The 18,109-nt window shown below is 45.5% G+C and overlaps 1 protein-coding gene across 2 annotated transcripts in view; it reads left to right on the forward strand.

The window, feature by feature from the left end:
• Window positions 1–12,001: 12,001 nt before the first annotated feature.
• The window catches only part of LOC146009474 (uncharacterized), a 69,486-nt gene continuing 63,378 nt past the window's right edge, over window positions 12,002–18,109 (forward strand). The window contains exon 1 of one of the 2 annotated variants that reach the window (XM_083149905.1): window positions 12,002–12,034. In XM_083149905.1, coding sequence (XP_083006031.1) covers window positions 12,026–12,034 — 9 coding nt within the window. In that variant the 5' untranslated portion in view covers window positions 12,002–12,025. The other variant, XM_083149895.1, reaches the window with a different exon arrangement.

Raw genomic sequence — 18,109 nt, forward strand, 5'->3', positions numbered from 1 at the left:
ATAGTAGTGCCTATATAGAAGGGTCAACGAAATCCTCAACTGCATACCAGGGGTAAAGCACTTGTAGCCTAAACCAAATGGTGTAATAAAAAAAATGGGTATTTGTTTCCTAGTACGGCGCCCGTCGTGGGTGATCGCATACCTTAACTTAAGGTATGCGATGGACGCGACCAACGCGATTTTAGGGCTATTTTTACCCTTTTCCCCGACAAGTAAAAAATCGCGTCCATCGCATGCCTTAAGTTAAGGCATGCGATGCGACCAACGTGATTTAACATTGAATGCATCGTATTCAATGTTAAATTCCTATGTAAAATCGGGTCCATTGTATGCCATTATAATGGCATACAATGTAACCGATGCGATGGACCCGATTTTACATAGGAAACAATGTTAAATAGGCCAATGGACACGATTTTTCATTGTATACCCACCCTGATGGGTAATTTACATGACAAATGCCCCCCCATTGTTAACGCCACCCCACGATGAACGTCAACCCGAAGCGTGGCGAGCGCAGCGAGCCCGCAAGGGGCGGCGGCACGCGTCCTCCGACCTTTTCATACCCCCACTATCCACGTCGGCGTGAGGGTGATTTTATATAGTGTGGCGAGCGCAGCGAGCCACCTAGCCCGAAGCGTGGCGAGCGAACGCGTAATACCTGTGAAGTAATGCGCGTCCCCACACGGGGCTCGCTGCGCTTGCCACGCTTCGGGCTCGGTGGCTCGCTGCTCTCGCCACACTATATAAAATCAACTCCACGCCGACGTGGGGGTATGAAAAGGTTGGAGGACGCGTACCGCCGCCCCTCGCGGGTTCGCTGCGCTCGCCACGCTTCGGGTTGGCGTACATCGCGGGTTGGCGTTAACAATGGGGGGCCATTTGACCCATCAGAGCGGGGAAACAATGAAAATTGGGGTCTGGGGGGCATTTAACATTGGGGCCAATGTAAAATTTGCGTCGATCTTGTCGATCGCAACGCATGCAATTTGGTTGCATGCGATGGACGCGATTTTTTGGGACCCGATGGATACAATTTCCATCGCTGGCGCCATGCTAAGAAACAAATACCAAAAAATGTAACAGGCCTACACGCACACATACATTTACATACAGCACACACTCTCTCTCCTCATGTGCTTTTCTAACAATATATCTCTGCCAATGTTATAATTGTGTCGGTGTCCACTGCTGCTGCAACTCTCTTTTATTTACCATGTACTTGTCCTAATTCGCATTTGTATTGTACTGTAAATCGTTATTTTCTTGGGTTTTTTTTTTGCTCATCAATGTATTGTCAGGTGCTGTGGAACAATAAACATATATACACACACACACACACACACACATACACATATACACATACACATACAGGGGTTTATTCTAGTTCATTCTTTCTGACAAAATCCTTCTTAGATGGACAAAACCATGTGCACTGCAGGGGGGCAGATGTAACATGTGCAGAGAGAATTAGATTTGGGTGAGTTATCTTGTTTCTGTGCAGGGAAAATACTGACTGCATGATTTTACACTTCAATATAGATCTCACTTTGAAGAAAAACCCCACCCAAATCTAATTCTCTCTGCACAAGTTACATCTGCCCCACCCGCAGTGCACATGGTTTTGTCCATCTAAGAAGGATTTTGTCAGAAAGAGTGGACTAGAATAACCCCCCCAGTGTACACAAACATGGAGAAGTGACACTGTGGCCCCTCATCTCACTGTCATCTGGAGCTCTTTGGTCTTTGGGCTGCTGTGGTGCCTGTGTCAGGGTCTTTCTGGCGAGAACTGGGTGTGTTGATTCCGGTACCGTGGGAGGAAAGACAGAAGGGCCCTTTCAGGCCTATCCTGAAGCTGAAATCTCTGAACCTTCACCTGTGGGTGGACCACCTCAGGATGTATTCTCTGAGGATGGTTCTCTTGAGTTTAAAGCCGGGAGAATTCCTAGCATCCCTGGACATTCAAGATGCCTATTTGCACAGAACATCAGTCTTTGCTGCGTTTCGACCTCTATCTGCAATTTCAGGATCTCCCCTTCGGCTGTCGACAGCTCCAAGGGTGTTCACGAAGATAATGGTGGTCATGGCGGCAGTTCTCAGACTCCAGGGAATTGTAATTATCCTGTACTTGGACGATCTCTTGTTCAAGGCAGTCAGCAGAGAAGTTGCATAAAAATCTAGCAGCTGCAACTCATTTCTTGCAGAGCCGTGGGTGGATATTAAATCTGCCAAAGTTCCAGCTGTGTCCCACTCAGAGACTACAGTTTTTGGGAGTAATTCTGGATACACACCTTCATCTGGGTTTGTTTCCAGAGGTGAAGGCCAGGGACATTCGTTTGTTAGTGTTGGCAATTCTGCAGTGGCCAGGACCTCCAGTATGGCAGTGTTTAAAACTACTGGGCAAGATGGTTGCGACCTTCGATACCCTTCAGTACGCAAGGTTCCACTCAAGACCTTTTCAATGGAACATACTTTCCAGTTGGTCAGGGAATCCAAAGTCCATGAAGCAAGAGACAGTTCTTCTGGCTCAGGAGACTGGGGACTCGTTACTGTGGTGGACGGATATGGAATCCCTCCAGTTGGTACGCTCCCTTCGCTCACGGGACTCGGTGCTTGTCACAACCGATGCCAGCCTCAGGGGCTGGGGGGCAGTAACCCTGAACCTGAAATTGCAGGGTCTATGGTCCAGTGTGGAGTCTTCATTGCCGATCAATATACTGGACCTGCGGGCGGTCTGGAAGGCGCTTATGAAGGCAGAGGAGTTTCTGAATGGATCTCACATTCAAATTCAGTCAGACAATGCCACGGCCTTGGCTTATTTGAACCACCAAGGGGATACTCGCAGCAGGATGGCGATGCTGGAAGTCTCTCTGATTTTCTGGTGGGCAGAAGCAAATGTTCCGGCTCTATCGGCTGTGTTCATTCCAGGGATTCGGAATGTGGAAGCAGATTTTCTCAGCAGGGCAGAGGTGTTCCAGGAAATTGTGTCTCTTTGGGGGCTCCCAGAGGTGGACTTGATGGCGTCCAGACACAATCATCTGGTAACCAAGTTCTAACCAGGGATCCGATGGCGTGGGCAGAGGATGCCATGACGGTTTCGTGGTGCTTCAGCATTGCTTCTGTCTTCCCACCGTTTCCCATACTGGCTCGGGTTCTCAAGAGAGTGAGGACACAAGGGGCAAAGATCATTCTAATAGCTCTGGATTGGCCAAGGAGGTCTTGGTATTCCAACATACTGAGATTGTCAACAGCGTCATGGTGTCTTCCACTTCGAACATACCTTCTTAAGCAAGGTCCTTTTCTCCATCAGGACCTAGCTCGGCTCAATTTGACAGCTTGGCTCTTGAAACCTCCATGTTGAAGAAGAAAGGTTTCTCGGAGGCATCCGTACTATGATTCGTGCAAGGAAACCGGTTTCAGCTGCAAATTATTATAGAGTTTGGAAGACGTACATTAGGTGGAGTGAGAGACAGAAAGTTCACACCTCCAGATTTAAGGTTTCTAGACTTCTAGAATTCCTGCAGGATGGATTTCCACTGGGTTGAGCCTGCAATCCTTGATGGTGCAGTTGTCAGCCTTGTCTGTTTTCTTTCAAAAGAAAGTGGCTTTGTTGCCGGAGGTGCAGACGTTCCTCCAGGGGGTTACTCGTCTTAAACCTCCCTATAGACAACCTGTGGCGCCTTGGGATCTGTCACTGTTGTTGGCAGTACTGCAGAAACCACATTGTGAACCATTAAGGTCAGCTGACCTTAAATTTCTGACCTGGAAACTTACGTTTATATTGGCTATTGCTTCGGCTAGACGTGTGTCTGAATTGGGGGCCTTGTCTTGCAAGTCTCCGTTTTTGGTATTTCATGAAGATAGGACTGTTTTGAGAACAGTTCCAACATTTTTGCCAAAGGTATCCACTTTTGATTTAAACCAGGAGATTCGGAATAGGGACAAACTGAAGAAATTGGATGTTCTTCGCGCACTGCGCGTTTATGTGGACAGAGTGAAGGAGCTTCCTACAACTTGTTACTGGTACTGTATACTGTACATAAGAGAGGGTGGCCAGCTTCTAAGCAGACCATTGCTAGATGGTTAAGGTCGATTATTGCATTTGCATACACTAAAGTTGTCAGACCAGTGCCATCCAGAATTAATGCTCATACCACCAGGTCGGTTGCTTCCTCATGGGCTGTGCATCATGAGGCTAATGTGGAACAAGTATGCAGGGCTGCCACTTGGTCCTCTGTTCACACATTTACCAAATTCTACAGGTTCCATGAGTTTGTGTCGGAGGACACTTAATTTGGACGAGCAGCGATGAGAACTGCGGGCCTGAGCATATCCTCCCAAAGGACCAGCTCTTGGTTGAGCTGTGTCACCAGGATGCATGGAAGAGAAAAGGGGATTTTTGTAAGAGCTTACCGTTCGAATCCCTTTCTCTGAATCCATCCTGGTGACACATCGATCCCTCCCTTACGCTCAGTAAGTAATGCCGTTTCATGTGTTGTCATGTTATGATGGTTATAATTACTTGATTGTGCATATTAATATGTTCAGGTGTTGTACTGAGTAATGTATCCTAGTGTGCTCTGGAAGTTGAACTGAGGAATGCTGGGATGCAGAAGGGAGGAGCCTGCCTGTCTCAAAGCTTTAGCATAGGTGCCTGGCTCCTGCGGACCCTCCTAGATCCCATGGTTGAGCTTTGTCACCAGGATGGATTCAGAGTAAGGGATTTGAACGGAAAGTTCTTACAAAAATCCCCTTTTCTACTGTACAGAGGTGTCATAAATTTATTACCCTTCCTGTGTTTTTTGGTTTATGAGTCCTTCCTGCTGAATTGAGTCTATTCCTCATGCCGTTCTGTGTGGTGGATGAGCAGGGAGTAGTCCATCTGCAGCCTCAGTCCACAGGGCAGCAGAAGAGTAGGCCACAGATCATGCTGGGAGTGGCATAGTGGGTGATTGGCACAGCCCCTCATCCATGCTAAAGGATTAGCTCTGAGCTACAGTATGCCCAGTCTACCCATGCCTTGAGTAAACACTGGGTGCAAGGTCAGGGAATGGGTCTTCGACTGCCTCTTCCTCTGCATCTCTGTCAACCTAACACATGTGCTTCCTGTGAAAGCAGAAAAAAATACAGTCTCTTTATGGTTTGGAGGAATTACGAATACATTTAAAGTTTAGAAAAAGTTAACAAAACAAATTTAGGGTCAACTATACACATTGGTGATACCTACCCAGCAGGGCTGCCATCAAGGGGAAGCTACTGTTGGGACTTTTGTCCTGGGCCCAAACAGAGGGGACCACCTCCACAGCTGTGGACAAGTGCATAACTGTATAGAGAAGTTCTCTTCAAAATAGCCACCATCATTTAAGAGACAAAACAACTGACAATATGGACTAACAAATCCATAGGAACACAAGAAAGCATCTCATCTAACAGTAGTTCGAGAAAAGGTAACATTTTGTCTGCAGATTGCAGCACATTGACCTGATTCACTTCTGTCATGTGATCTTGAATATTCAGGAAGCCAGGGGTATAAATCCCATGAGCCAGTATTTTCTGAGGCCAGTTCTTTATTTTCTGATGCCAATACCCGTGTATACAGTCTGCAATCCATCTCCTGTTCAATCAAGCTGCCACTGCTTTGTTGTACAATCCTGAAGGACTGCTTCCACCTGTATTGCCTGCCAGCATTACTTCTGTCTCCTGCGGCTATCCTGAAGCACTGCTTCTGCGGTATTCCTGCAGTCTCCATTGCTTCACTGGTCAATCAACCTCAGTCATCCTGAATACCTGCCATGCAGAGTCCCTGCAGCCTTCATCGCTTTGCAGGTAATTACAATCCCAATGATTCAGAAACCAAGCTCTGCGGTATTCCCGCAGTCTTCATTGCTTTGCTGGTAGAGTCTCCATCACTTTGTTGGTGTTAGGTTTAAATTTAGGTATAGCTAATAAGGTTCCTGGAGCAGTTGCTGGATGATCAGGATAAACAAATTACATTAACTAAAGTTAATACGGGACACAGGACAGACAAGAGCGACTGACAGGAGCATAGAGGTCCTGCAAGCTGGCCTGCATTCTCCCAGCACATCCAGCAATGCAGAACATCCCAAGTATCTCTCTACCAGTGTGTTTCTATTACTGTCTCTATTCTGTCTTGTTTATTCTAGTGCATAAATAAATCTTACCTTGAACCTGCTACTCTCAATGTTGACATGTTGAGTCAGGGCCCCATACTCCAGCCTCGTTCGGGTCCAGAACTAACCTAACCCATGACAGATAGACACTGTGGGGTATGTCTGTAATTTCTCTTTTGCATCCTAGAAAATGATAAACAGAATCTGATTGGTTGCTTAATGGGACTGTAGAAGCTGAAGGAAGCTGCGGAGAGACTTGGGAGTTTAAGAGATAAAAGGAGGCTGAAGCTGGAGACACAAGGAGGTTGGAGATGGAGAGACACTGGGGACTGGAGAGACAAGGGAGCTGGAACTGAAGAGACCCAAGGTGAGGATGGAGGGATACAAAAAGGGCTGGAGCTGGAGGGATATGATCCTAGAGAGACACAGGGTTATGAGGCTGAAGAAAACTGGTGGGAAGTGACCGGAGATTATCTGTGATGTACAGGATTAGAAGAAAAAGGCTTTGGTTACAGTAAGATCCAATAAGGCACCAGCTCTTAAGAAACCATATAACTGATATAAATGGTATAAAAAAATTAGCAAATACAATTTTCAGGACATTTCACATATTGCCCATTGTCAGAACCTCTGTTACTATGTATTATCTGCTGGGCTGCTATCCGGGGGGGGGGGTTCCAGTCCTAGGCCTAGACAGGCTAACAGCCTTTTTCCTAGAATGGACCATCCTGGTCTGGGATATGGTCATTAGGTCGACAAGCATTGGGTTGACAAGCATTGGGTCGACACCATTAAGTCTGCATGGGTCTAGGTGGACAGGTCATTAGGTCAAAACAAGCATTAGGTCTACATGGCCTACAGTCAAAAGGTCGACATGGGATTTTTCACAGTCTTTTTGAGCTGACATGTACCGACAGGCTTTTTTTCATGCCCTACCATCCACTAGGGCTTCGTGTGAGAATAAAATAGTGTGCCAAGTGTAGCGAGGCACCGTGCGTGAAGCGAGGTGACGCGGTGCTACGGTTCAGTGTCCATGTCGACTGTTTCGAAATTCAGGTAAAAAAATGGTGAAAAACCATATGTCGACCTAATGGTTGTGTTGACCTAATGACCTGTTGACCTATACCCTTTCTGCGTGTCAACCTAATGGTGTTGACTCAATGCTTGTTGACTATTCTCTTGTAGACCTAATGATCCATATCCCCTGGGTTCCACTTTTCCTGGGAATGGCACAAAAGTTCTGCCGACTGTCGCAAATTGTAGTTTACAACAAAGACACATTTTACGCTGTTAAACAGCACAAATCACAAAGATAGACTACAACATCTGCGGTACTAAGCAACTAGGATGTACTAGATGCCTGGCTATCAAGCTATAACCATACAGTACATGAAAACAAGTGCTGAAAATCAGATTTTTTTTTAAATACACAAGCAAAACAAGTGATGATTCTTTCACAAAAATAAGCTTTTTTTAATAATACACACTTAGAAATTGCCATCACTTTTGTTAAGCATACACTTTCAGTTGTTTCATGACCTTTCTGACTTTTAATTTCATATTAGATCCATCCATGATGTATATGATAATGAAATTAGTTATATTTCTACGCAAACAGTAGTCTTCCGGGCTATGTGATCTTCTACATGAATAGTAAACACTGAATGAATTTACCATCTGGCCATGCAGGATTAATACCCATATAGGTAAGGTAAACTCTCAAGCTGACTGGCCTTTAATTGCTGAGGGGATGGGAGCCTACAAACATGCACTTACCAGGTCCTATGATTTCTATTGCTGGCTCTGCTGATTCATAACTGCTGTGCTTGGAGCTCAGAAACCTGTTTCTGTAATGATCATGACAAATGCCCAATCAAACTCTTATGAGCTTTGTTCCTTAGGGCCTTATTCTTGTTCACTCTTTCTGACAAAATCCTTCTTAGATGGACAAAACCATGTGCACTGCAGATGGGGCAGATGTTACTTGTGCAGAGAGAATTAGATTTGGGTGGGGTTTTACTTCAATGTGAGATCTATACTGCAGTGTAAAAATAAAGCAGCCAGTATTTTCCCTGCACAGAAACAAAATAACTCACCCAAATCTAATTCTCTCTGCACATTTTACATCTGCCCCCCTTCAGTGCACATGTTTTTGTCCATCTAAGAAGGACTTTGTCAGAAAGAGTGAACTAGAATAAGGCCCTTAGTTTTACTATTGCATGTGCACCCCACACTATCATTTACACCAGGCATGTCCAACGTTGGCCCTCCAGATGTTTTGAAACTACACATCCCAGCATGCTTTGCCACAGTTTTGCTATTAGAGAATGCTAAAACTATTGCAAAGCATGCTGGGATGTGTAGTTTCAAAACATCTGGAGGGCCAACGTTGGACATGCCTGATTTACACCATTTGTACTGCCATCTCTGTCGTACAGGTTTTGCAGCCACATTACCTATTTTGTAGTTCTTTAGGGTGCTGCAAATACATTCTGGGGTACATTTACTAAAGCTGTGATTTACTCCTGTATCATCTGTACAACTCTATTTGCTTTTAAATTTGTTTCCCAGAATTGGAACAAGCCAAATTGAGTGAAGCAGCTACTTGCATGTAAAAGGCCTGAGAATCTGTGTGTTTAGTAAAAGTTCTACAGCAAATGTTCCCATCTTTTTCAAAGATCGTAATTTCATTTTATGAGGTCAGCATGAACAAATAATTCTTAAGCTGGCCATACATGGCATGATCATGCAGGACACAAGCCAAGAGAGGTGGGAGGAGAGTGATGCAGTTGGCATCTGGACACATAGGCGCCTGAGTCCTGCTGCTGGGCCACCATATTAACTTGCTAATTTGCGGCTGCATCACCCGCATCGCCAGACCCGCCGCCTGGGAAACAGTATGCCGGACCCACGGTAAGCGTGTATTCCGTCCATGGAGTAAAACACGGACGTAGGGCAGGCCAGCCTGTGAGTGCTCTGTGTGGCGTTGGCATCTGGTACCGGACAGTGCGTGTAGTGAGCACTGACTGAGTAGCTCAGCGGCATCCGACCCGTCCGTGTCCCACCGCACTCCTCCCTCTTCGCCGGCACCGGTACTGTGGGGGCATTTATATATTTGGCACTGTGGGGACCTTTATGTATTTGGTACTGTGGGGGCATTTATGTACTTGGCACTGTGGGGGCATTTATGTGTTTGGCACTGTGGGAGCATTTATGTACCTGGCACTGTGGGGGCATTTATATACCTGCACTGTGGGGGCCTTTAAGTATTTGAATATTTGAGACAACTGTACTACATAATATAAATTGGTATTATTTTGTGGACACGCCCCTTCCTCATGAAGCCACTCCCCTAAATTTCTTGCTTGAGCACCCACCAGCAAAAACATAAATCGGCACCTATGTCTGGACAGTCAGAATCCTGATGCTGATAATATCGGCAGCGGGATCGTAAGTATGAGGGAGGGTTAGGCTGCAGGGGTGGGAGCAGGGCTGCCATCAGACTGATGGGTCCTTGATGGCAGCAATGCGGATTCACATGCACTGCAGGCAACCATAGTGGGACACTGCCGGCGGCATTCGAGATTTGGAGACGATGACAAACCAATGGAGGGTTGTGGATCTGAAGCCAATCGGTAGCGCAGATGAAGATCCAAATATGTCCCTACTACTGTCCCTCTGTGGGTGGCTGCTATGGGCACCTGATGTCCTGCGGCCGGTGCCTAAAATAGGTAAGCTATGGGGGCAGGCGGAAGTTGTGGGTGTGAGGTGGATGGGTGGAGTCTTGCTTACTCTGTCAGTCCTGGGCCCCACAATCTTGTATGGCAGCCATGGGTGGGAGGTTAAGGGTTATGCTGGCCACACATCAGGCCAATGGGTGCTTACAATGTTAAAAGCACCCCCACGCCACCCCCAGTGTCAACGCCAACTGGAAGTGTGGCAAGCCCGCGAGGGGCGGCGGTACACGTCCTCCTACCTTTTCATACCCCCACTATCCACGTCGGTGTGAAGTTGATTTTAGATAATGTGGCAAGCGCAGCGAGCCACCAAGCCCGAAGCGTGGTGGGGGGACGCGGCATGCATGTAAATAATACGCGTCCCCTCGAGGGGCTCGGTGGCTCGCTGCACTCGCCACACTATCCAGAAAATCAACTCCACGCCGACGTGGACAGTGGGGGGTATGAAAAGGTCGCCACGCTTCGGGTTGGCGTTCATAGTGGGGTGCATTTAACATTGTAAGCACCCATTAGGGTGCTTATACAATAAAAATCGTATATGCGGGCCATTTAACATTGAAAACACCCATTAGGGTGCTTATACAATTTAAAATCGCATCGCATGCGGCTATATGGCATGCGATGCAATGTGATACAATGCATAAGATGCCATACGATTGAAAATCGTGGGCGCCGTGCTAGGAAACTAGTAACAGCAAATGTAGTATTTACTTCAGAAATTTGCTCCCAAAATCTGGAAAAGGACATAAACTGTCACAGACACTGTAGTTGAACCTGTTTGATTTAAACAATTTGACTGAAAGTTTTTGTCCATTTTCCTGAGTTTGTGAGCACATTTCTGATTTTCCTTTGCTCCCATCCAGTACCATATTTTTATTCCATCCAAGTAACTAGCATTGTCCGGGAAGATGCCTGATAACTTTCACCAGGGACATGGGAAAGGGGTCCGGAACGTTACATTTATTGCTACATGCCCGGACTATACAGGGAGGCTTTATTGTCCCCGTCCTCCTGTCCCTGGTAACAGGTGTCACAGGCAGCCCTGCCAGACAGGACACTCCCAGTTCAGGAGGGGGGGGGGGGGGGTGTGTCCCGAACTGGGAGTGTCCTGTCCGGCAGGGCTGCCTGTGACACCTGTCACCAAGGACAGGAGGAGGGGGAGAATAAAGCTTCCCTGTAAAGTCCGGGCACATGTAGCAATAAACGTAACGTTCCGGACCCCTTTTCCATATCCCTGGTGAAAGTTATCACAGGCATCTTCCCGGACATGACACGGCCCAGGACAGGACACCCCCAGACCGGACACTACAAGCTCCGGACTGCACATTTTGATGTCCAGGGTCTTGTCCGGTTCTGGTTTTTACATAGTCCCTAAAAAATGGAACGATCCGGACCTTACAGGGGGACTTTAATATCTCCCTTCTTGTCTCCCAGGTGACAGGTGTCACAAACACCCCCAGGACAGGACATCCCTCAGACAGGAAACCCCCCAGACCGGCAACTACAAGCTCAAATGGCATATTTATAAATAGAGCCTTTCCAGTATGGCTTCCCGGGGGCGAGGTTCGGTTCTGGTTTTTACCAAGTCTCTTTAAAAACTAATCAATCCAAATGTTTTAGAAACCATTTTCAGGCTGTGAACAATCATTACTTGGTTGCTGGTGGCACTATTATCATGTGTGTATGGCCAACTTTAGTGCACATCTTGATAATGTATCCATTACCGTGATTTCACTGCGATTGAGAAATACACGGATTTTACCCGGCATTATAATTTGCCTTTTAGCACAGGTTTTTATGCAGTGAGAATGGGTCTACCCGTGTGTGCATATCTGGATCTCAAACACGGGTAAAAAAGAAGGGTTTTACCCGTGTATGAGATCCGGGTACACGACCCGTTCACACTGCAAAAAATCCTGTGTTAAAAGGCAAATTTCTGGGTCAACATGCTAGACCCGTGAATTTGCCTGCAGTGATAACGGGGTATTATTCAGTAAATAATTAGCAGTTTATTGCTGTCTACCATCTATGATACCTATATGATATAATATAATACATTGTTGTTTTGTGTAATTTGTGAATGAAATAAAGCACATCGGTAGTGCAGTAACTGCATTCCACATTTGGTCAGCAGAGGGCGCACCGACTGCTGTCCCAATGCAGCAGGTAATTGACCCATGTGGGGAGGGAGTGAGAACGAGAGAGGAAGGTTGAGCTAGTAAGAGGTCCTGGGTGGGGAAGCCACAGTGTCTTAACAGCGCTCACAGCTTCCCATCATTACTCCTCTATCTCGGAAGACCCGCAGCTCCCGATATGGGGACAGCCCCTGCAGCATGGATCTTTCTGATCTTTTCCCTTTTGAGTACAACCCCAGGACAATGCAAGGTAATTATTACTGATCACATCATCATAGTACCCTAGTGTTACATCATGGCTTCAAAGCCTAGCACGCTGATATTTCAGGATATATGTAAAAGAAGGCTCTGCAGCGTGGGCTGTAATCTCACCAGTACATACGTACAGCATTGCATCTGGTGCTTACAATGCTTTATTCTCTTATTGTATATCTGTTATGTATGAAGTTCCCTGTGAGTACCAGGCAGGACACTTTTTAGAGTGTAGCAGAAGGAAGTTGGATTATGATGGCTTTCCCCAGGAGTATGGTAACAACCTTCATGGCAGCTTGGGGTTCAAGGGTTTGACATTGATGGTCTTATTGCTTTTACTTGATAAATAGATCATATTACTAATTTATATTCTATTACATCACTGTGGGAGGCTGACTTCTGTTATCCTGTGGCCATACATAGTAAATGTCTACCCAAACTTTCCTAGTGGGTTCATTCTGTATATAGTAAATATCCCTGGCTCTACAAACATGCGGCACATAGTCTGTGTCAGCCTGTGTATACTGTAAGTGAATATTTGCAGCAGTAAGGTTTCAGAGGCTGAGCTGCGGGTTCAGCATGTGTGAGAATGTATCTGCATGCGTTGAGAAGTAGTGTTGTGGAACCTGAGCCTGTCCTTTCTACTGCTGCTCTTAATCAATTTCACGCCTACCTTTGCCAGAGAAGAGCACCCGCCTTTGGAATGCAGTCCAGTTATTTGAGGACACAGAGCTGCATTGATTCTGCAGCTCAATCTAATTAAAAGTGCATTTCTTGGCTAAAGGGATGGAGGCCGGTAAAAAATGAAATATACGTATTTTTCTGCGTGAATATAAACTTTTACAATTGCCCCATCAGGGTGAATCACTTGATAACGTTTGTTGCAGTAAGTAATGCAGTATAGTAAATATACAATCAGAGCATGTGTTTCCCAGATTATAGCTATTACTGCTGGAACCGTTTAGGATTGCTAGTTTATACCACTTTCACATCGCCGACACGTTTTAAAAACCGGTATTTAGAACGGTAATTAAAACGGGTCAGAGCCTTAACATTGCCGCAGATTACCGTTTTAAATACCGGTTTATACACCTTTCACATCGCACTTTTAAAACGGTAAATTGCCGTTTTTTTTTACCTTTTTAAAACGTTTAAGCCTGCACTGTGAATGCATAGCATTGTACACATTCACATTGCACAAAAAACGGCAAGGAACCGTGTAGGACTCTGCTTTTTACACGGTTCGAAATGCCAGTTAACTTTAAACGGTAAATCGGCTGTGGTGCATTCACAGTGCAGGCTTAAACGTTTTAAAAAGGGAAAAAAACGGCAATTTACCGTTTTAAAAGTGCGATGTGAAAGGGGTATTATTTGGTTGTGACATTATGATCACAGTGTTCTTTTCAGCTGTACACAGTTATATAGTAAACTTCAGTCCAAAATAAGCCATTGTTTTGTCTTTTATGAGTATAATATGTATATGAGTATAATATAATAATATGCACACTGGTAATTGCTGTTTCTCTCTATTTATTATTTTATTTGGTACTTGTGTATTATCACGGCTCCCACGATTTCCATCTTATGGGATCTTATACAATTTAAAATTGTATACCATTGTATATGGCATACGATGAGATGAGATTTTAAATTGTATAAGCACACTAATGGGTGCTTTCAAGGTCAATTGGCCCCCCTATAAGTTTTTTAATTGTATAAGCACCCTAATGGGTGCTTACAATGTTAAATGCACCCCCACGCCACCCCCACTATCAACGCCAACCCGAAGCGTGGCGAGCGCAGTGGTACGCGTCCTCCGACCTTTTCATACCCCCACTATCCATGTCGGCGTGGAGTTGATTTTATATAGTGTAAAACAGGAGTTGATTTTATATAGTATAAAACATGTAATATGTATTTTCATACTTAAATATCAACGCCAAACCGAGCCCGAAGCGTGGCGAGCGCATGCGTAATACTTTACATGTATTACGCGTCCCCGTGCGGGGCTCGCTGCGCTCGCCACGCTTCGGGCTCGGTGGCTCGCTGCGCTCGCCACACTATATAAATTCAACTCATGGATATTGGTTGTATGAAAAGGTCGGAGGACGCGTACCGCTGCGCTCGCCACGCTTCGGGTTGGCATTGATAGTGGGGGTGGCGTGGGGGTGCATTTAACATTGTAAGCACCCATTAGGGTGCTTATACAATTAAAAATCTTATAGGGGGGCCAATTGACCTTGAAAGCACCCATTAGTGTGCTTATACAATTTAAAATCTCATCTCATCTCTTGTCATTGTATGCCATATACAATGGTATACAATTTTAAATTGTATAAGATCGGGTCCCATCGCAGCACATCTCATCTCATTGCATACCATCTTAAGCCATATGGTATGCAATGAGATGGGAGCCGTGATAATACACAAGTACCTTTTATTTATTTACAGTTTCTTATATAGCGCAGCAGATTCCGTTGCCCTTTACAATAGTAGACCGTGATAAGACAAACTGGGTAACAACAGACAGACTTGGAGGTAGGAGGGCCCTGCTGCAAGCTTACAATCTATAGGATGGGGTATTTATACAAGTTTGGAGAGAGCTAAGATTGTGAGAGAGAAAGTACCAACCAATCAGTTCTTAACTTTCAAACACAGCCTGTAAAATGTAATGCAGAAGCTGGTTAGCCAGTATTTTATCACTCCCAATTTTATCTCTCTCTGGACTTTGACAAATAATACTCGGTCATATCTCACAGCATGACCCATACCAGGAGGGCCACAATGCTCTGTTCCTGGACTTCCCTCTTAATGTATAACTGCAGACACCTGTGTTGAAATAAAGTATATTGGTTCAAACATTACCGAGGTTTGGATGATCTGCTTGTTGATGCAATGCTTTCATGTCTGCATGCCATTAACCATCTTGTATGCTGTGAATTACCCCTATAGATAAATCTATATGACTAGTGACTTATTTCAGCTAAAGTAAATAAGAGACAAATAAGGGATGGATCCAAGAATAATGGATGTGCATTTATTTAAGACTTTTACTAATTTATTGGTTTGATTCATTTGTGTGATTGTATCCTTTTCTGAGGAAGTGGGCCACATAACTGCTTAAAACTCATTTATGTATGAAAATACAGATTACCTGTTTTATATGGGCAGCACATATGTGTAATGGTTAGCATTACTACCTCCCAGCACTGAGGTTATGGGTTCGATACCCACCATGGCCCTAACTGTGTGGAGTTTGTATATTCTCCCCATGTTTGTGTGGGTTTCCTCCGGGTACTCCGGTTTCCTCCCACAATGCAAAAATATACTGGTAGGCTAATTGGTTCCCAACTAAATTAACACTAAAATCTAATGTGTGTACATGTGGTAGAGAATATAGATTGTATGCTCCACTGGGGCAGGGACTGATGTGAATGTTCTACTTTACTCTGTAGAGCGCTGCAAAATATGTATGTGCTACATATTAAACTGTTAATAAATAAATAAATAAATAATATGGTTTCCTCCTCTATGGCAGCACTGACAATACTTGTGGATTATCACGCCTCCCATCGCATGCCATATATAGTGGCATGCGATGGGATGCGATTTTTGCAGTTTTCCCCGGTTTTTACAAAATCGCATGCGATTTTTAACAGAAAAGCATCCAAATGCATTGAAATTAGTATGAAACCTGTTCAATGGTCCCCAAATGGCATTTTTGAGGCTGTACCACCCCCACTATCAACGCGAACCCGAAGCGTGGCGAGCGGCGGCGATACGTGTCCTACGACCTTTTCATACCCCCACTATCCACATCGGCGTGGAGTTGAGAATAGAAAGTGTGGCGAGCCCGAAGCGTGGCGAGCGCACGCGGACACCTGTGAAGCCCGCAAGGGGAAGCGGATACCTGTGAAGGTATCCGCGTCCCCTCGCGGGGCTCGCTGCGTTCGCCTCGCTTTGGGCTCGGTGGCTCGCTGCGCTCGCCACACTTTTTATTCTCAACTCCACCCCGACGTGGATAGTGGGGGTATGAAAAGGTCGTAGGATGCGTACCACCGCCCCTCGCGGGCTCGCTGTGCTCACCACGCTTCGGGTTCGTGTTGATAGTGGGGGTGATACAGCCTCAAAAATGCCATTTGGGGGCCATTGAACATGTTTCATACTAATTTCAATGCATTTGGATGCTTTTCTGTTGAAAATCGCATGCGATGTAATGCTTTCATGTGCGATGGCCATTGTGGGAGCCGTGATACTCCACAAGTACCGCACTGACTTCTGGGTATGTTCCGCCTTATTGGACAGTAGACAGGAAAGCGAAAAGACACCTGCAGCATATAATGGCTACTCCTGGGGTGGGGGGCTCCCCTGTTGCTGGCTGCTTTCATCCTGCTCTCCTCAGGCCGGAGAAGGAGCGCTGCTGCTGCTTTACAGCTCACTACCGCTCTCCAGTTGCCGGCGCCCTAGGCAAATGTCTGGAGCTGTCTAGTGGCCCTGGATCTACATGAAAACTGGATACCACCTTGGGAAGCAACTGCGGACTTGTCCGCCTTACCACCTCATTCTCAAAGAAGTTGAGGAATGGCTGCTCTACCCACAAAGCTTGGAGTTATGACACATTTCTCGTTTGAGCTAATAGCCATGAAAAAATATTACTTTTCAAGATAGAAATGTTAAATGAACATCTTCAAAAAGGTTCCAATGGGGGTTCTGTCAGTACATTTAGTACAAGATTAAATCCCATGGTGCTAAAGGTGAACGGAAACTGGCCTCACTTTCTTTGATGCCTGAACAAACCTCATTACCTATTTGTTAATTGCACTGATTCTGTCCAACATTGCACTTAGTGCAGGGAACTGGAAAATAAACCTCTCCAGTCCAGTCTGTAACAAAAAAAATATCAAGGATTTTTGGGAATTAGACTTCTTCTTACCTTTATTGCACCAACAGACATATTTTTTCCAAATTCTATAAGTAGCACAAGTCAAAGATTTGTGGCTTTTAGCAGGATTGTTATTACGCTCTTGGGAAAAACCTAATTTTCTAGATTTCTGACCTTGGTAGCCATGCCATCCGGTTCCATGACTTTGGTTGAGGTGGACACAAATTACCTTGTTTTAGAAGGTCGGGAGCTGCCGGCAATTTCCAGGGCCTGTTGACATATAGTTGCAGGACTTCAGGAACCAGGCCCTTGTTGGCCATTATGGGAGTATCACTATTACAGCACCTTTCTCCCTCTCTGTCTTCCTCAATACTCTTGGAATCACAGGAAATACATATGCCAGTCCTATTTCCCACATGGCTGAAAAAGTGTCTACTTGTGCCGCTTGGTGGTCTTGGTACATAAAAAAAAGCATAAAACTCCTTTTATTAACTTAGCTTTTATCGTAGTTAATCTGACTAACACACAAAAAAACTGTCTATATGAACTCCCAGGTACTTTTACTGGTTTCTGGGTCTTTTTTTGGGTCTTAACTGACTTATCATAGTTTATTAACCAACCATGATCATACAAACAGTCCAGAACTTCTGCCGTATGCCTTTTTTGCTTGTTGATCCCCATCTGCAGCAATCTGGATACGGCCATATTATAAGGTACCTTGCAGCAGGGCAGCAGGGCAGCATGGTAGGCAGCGGGCATTGAAGGGCTCCTAGTCGGCAGGTCCCAGACTGATTGCTGAAAGCATCATGCAAGAGGAGACTGGTGCACAGACAGCGGGGGCAATGGGGATCCGGGCAGCGCGTCCGTGCTCAGGAGGAGGACGTGGAGGAAGGTCCATTAGGAGATTGTCATTTCATCGGCGGGGGGTCCCTGCCGCAAATGGGAAATAGCAGAGCCGTTCCTTAAATATGC

Source organism: Crinia signifera, chromosome 1 (assembly GCF_055691185.1).
Source record: "Crinia signifera chromosome 1, ASM5569118v1, whole genome shotgun sequence".
Lineage (NCBI taxonomy): Eukaryota > Metazoa > Chordata > Amphibia > Anura > Myobatrachidae > Crinia > Crinia signifera.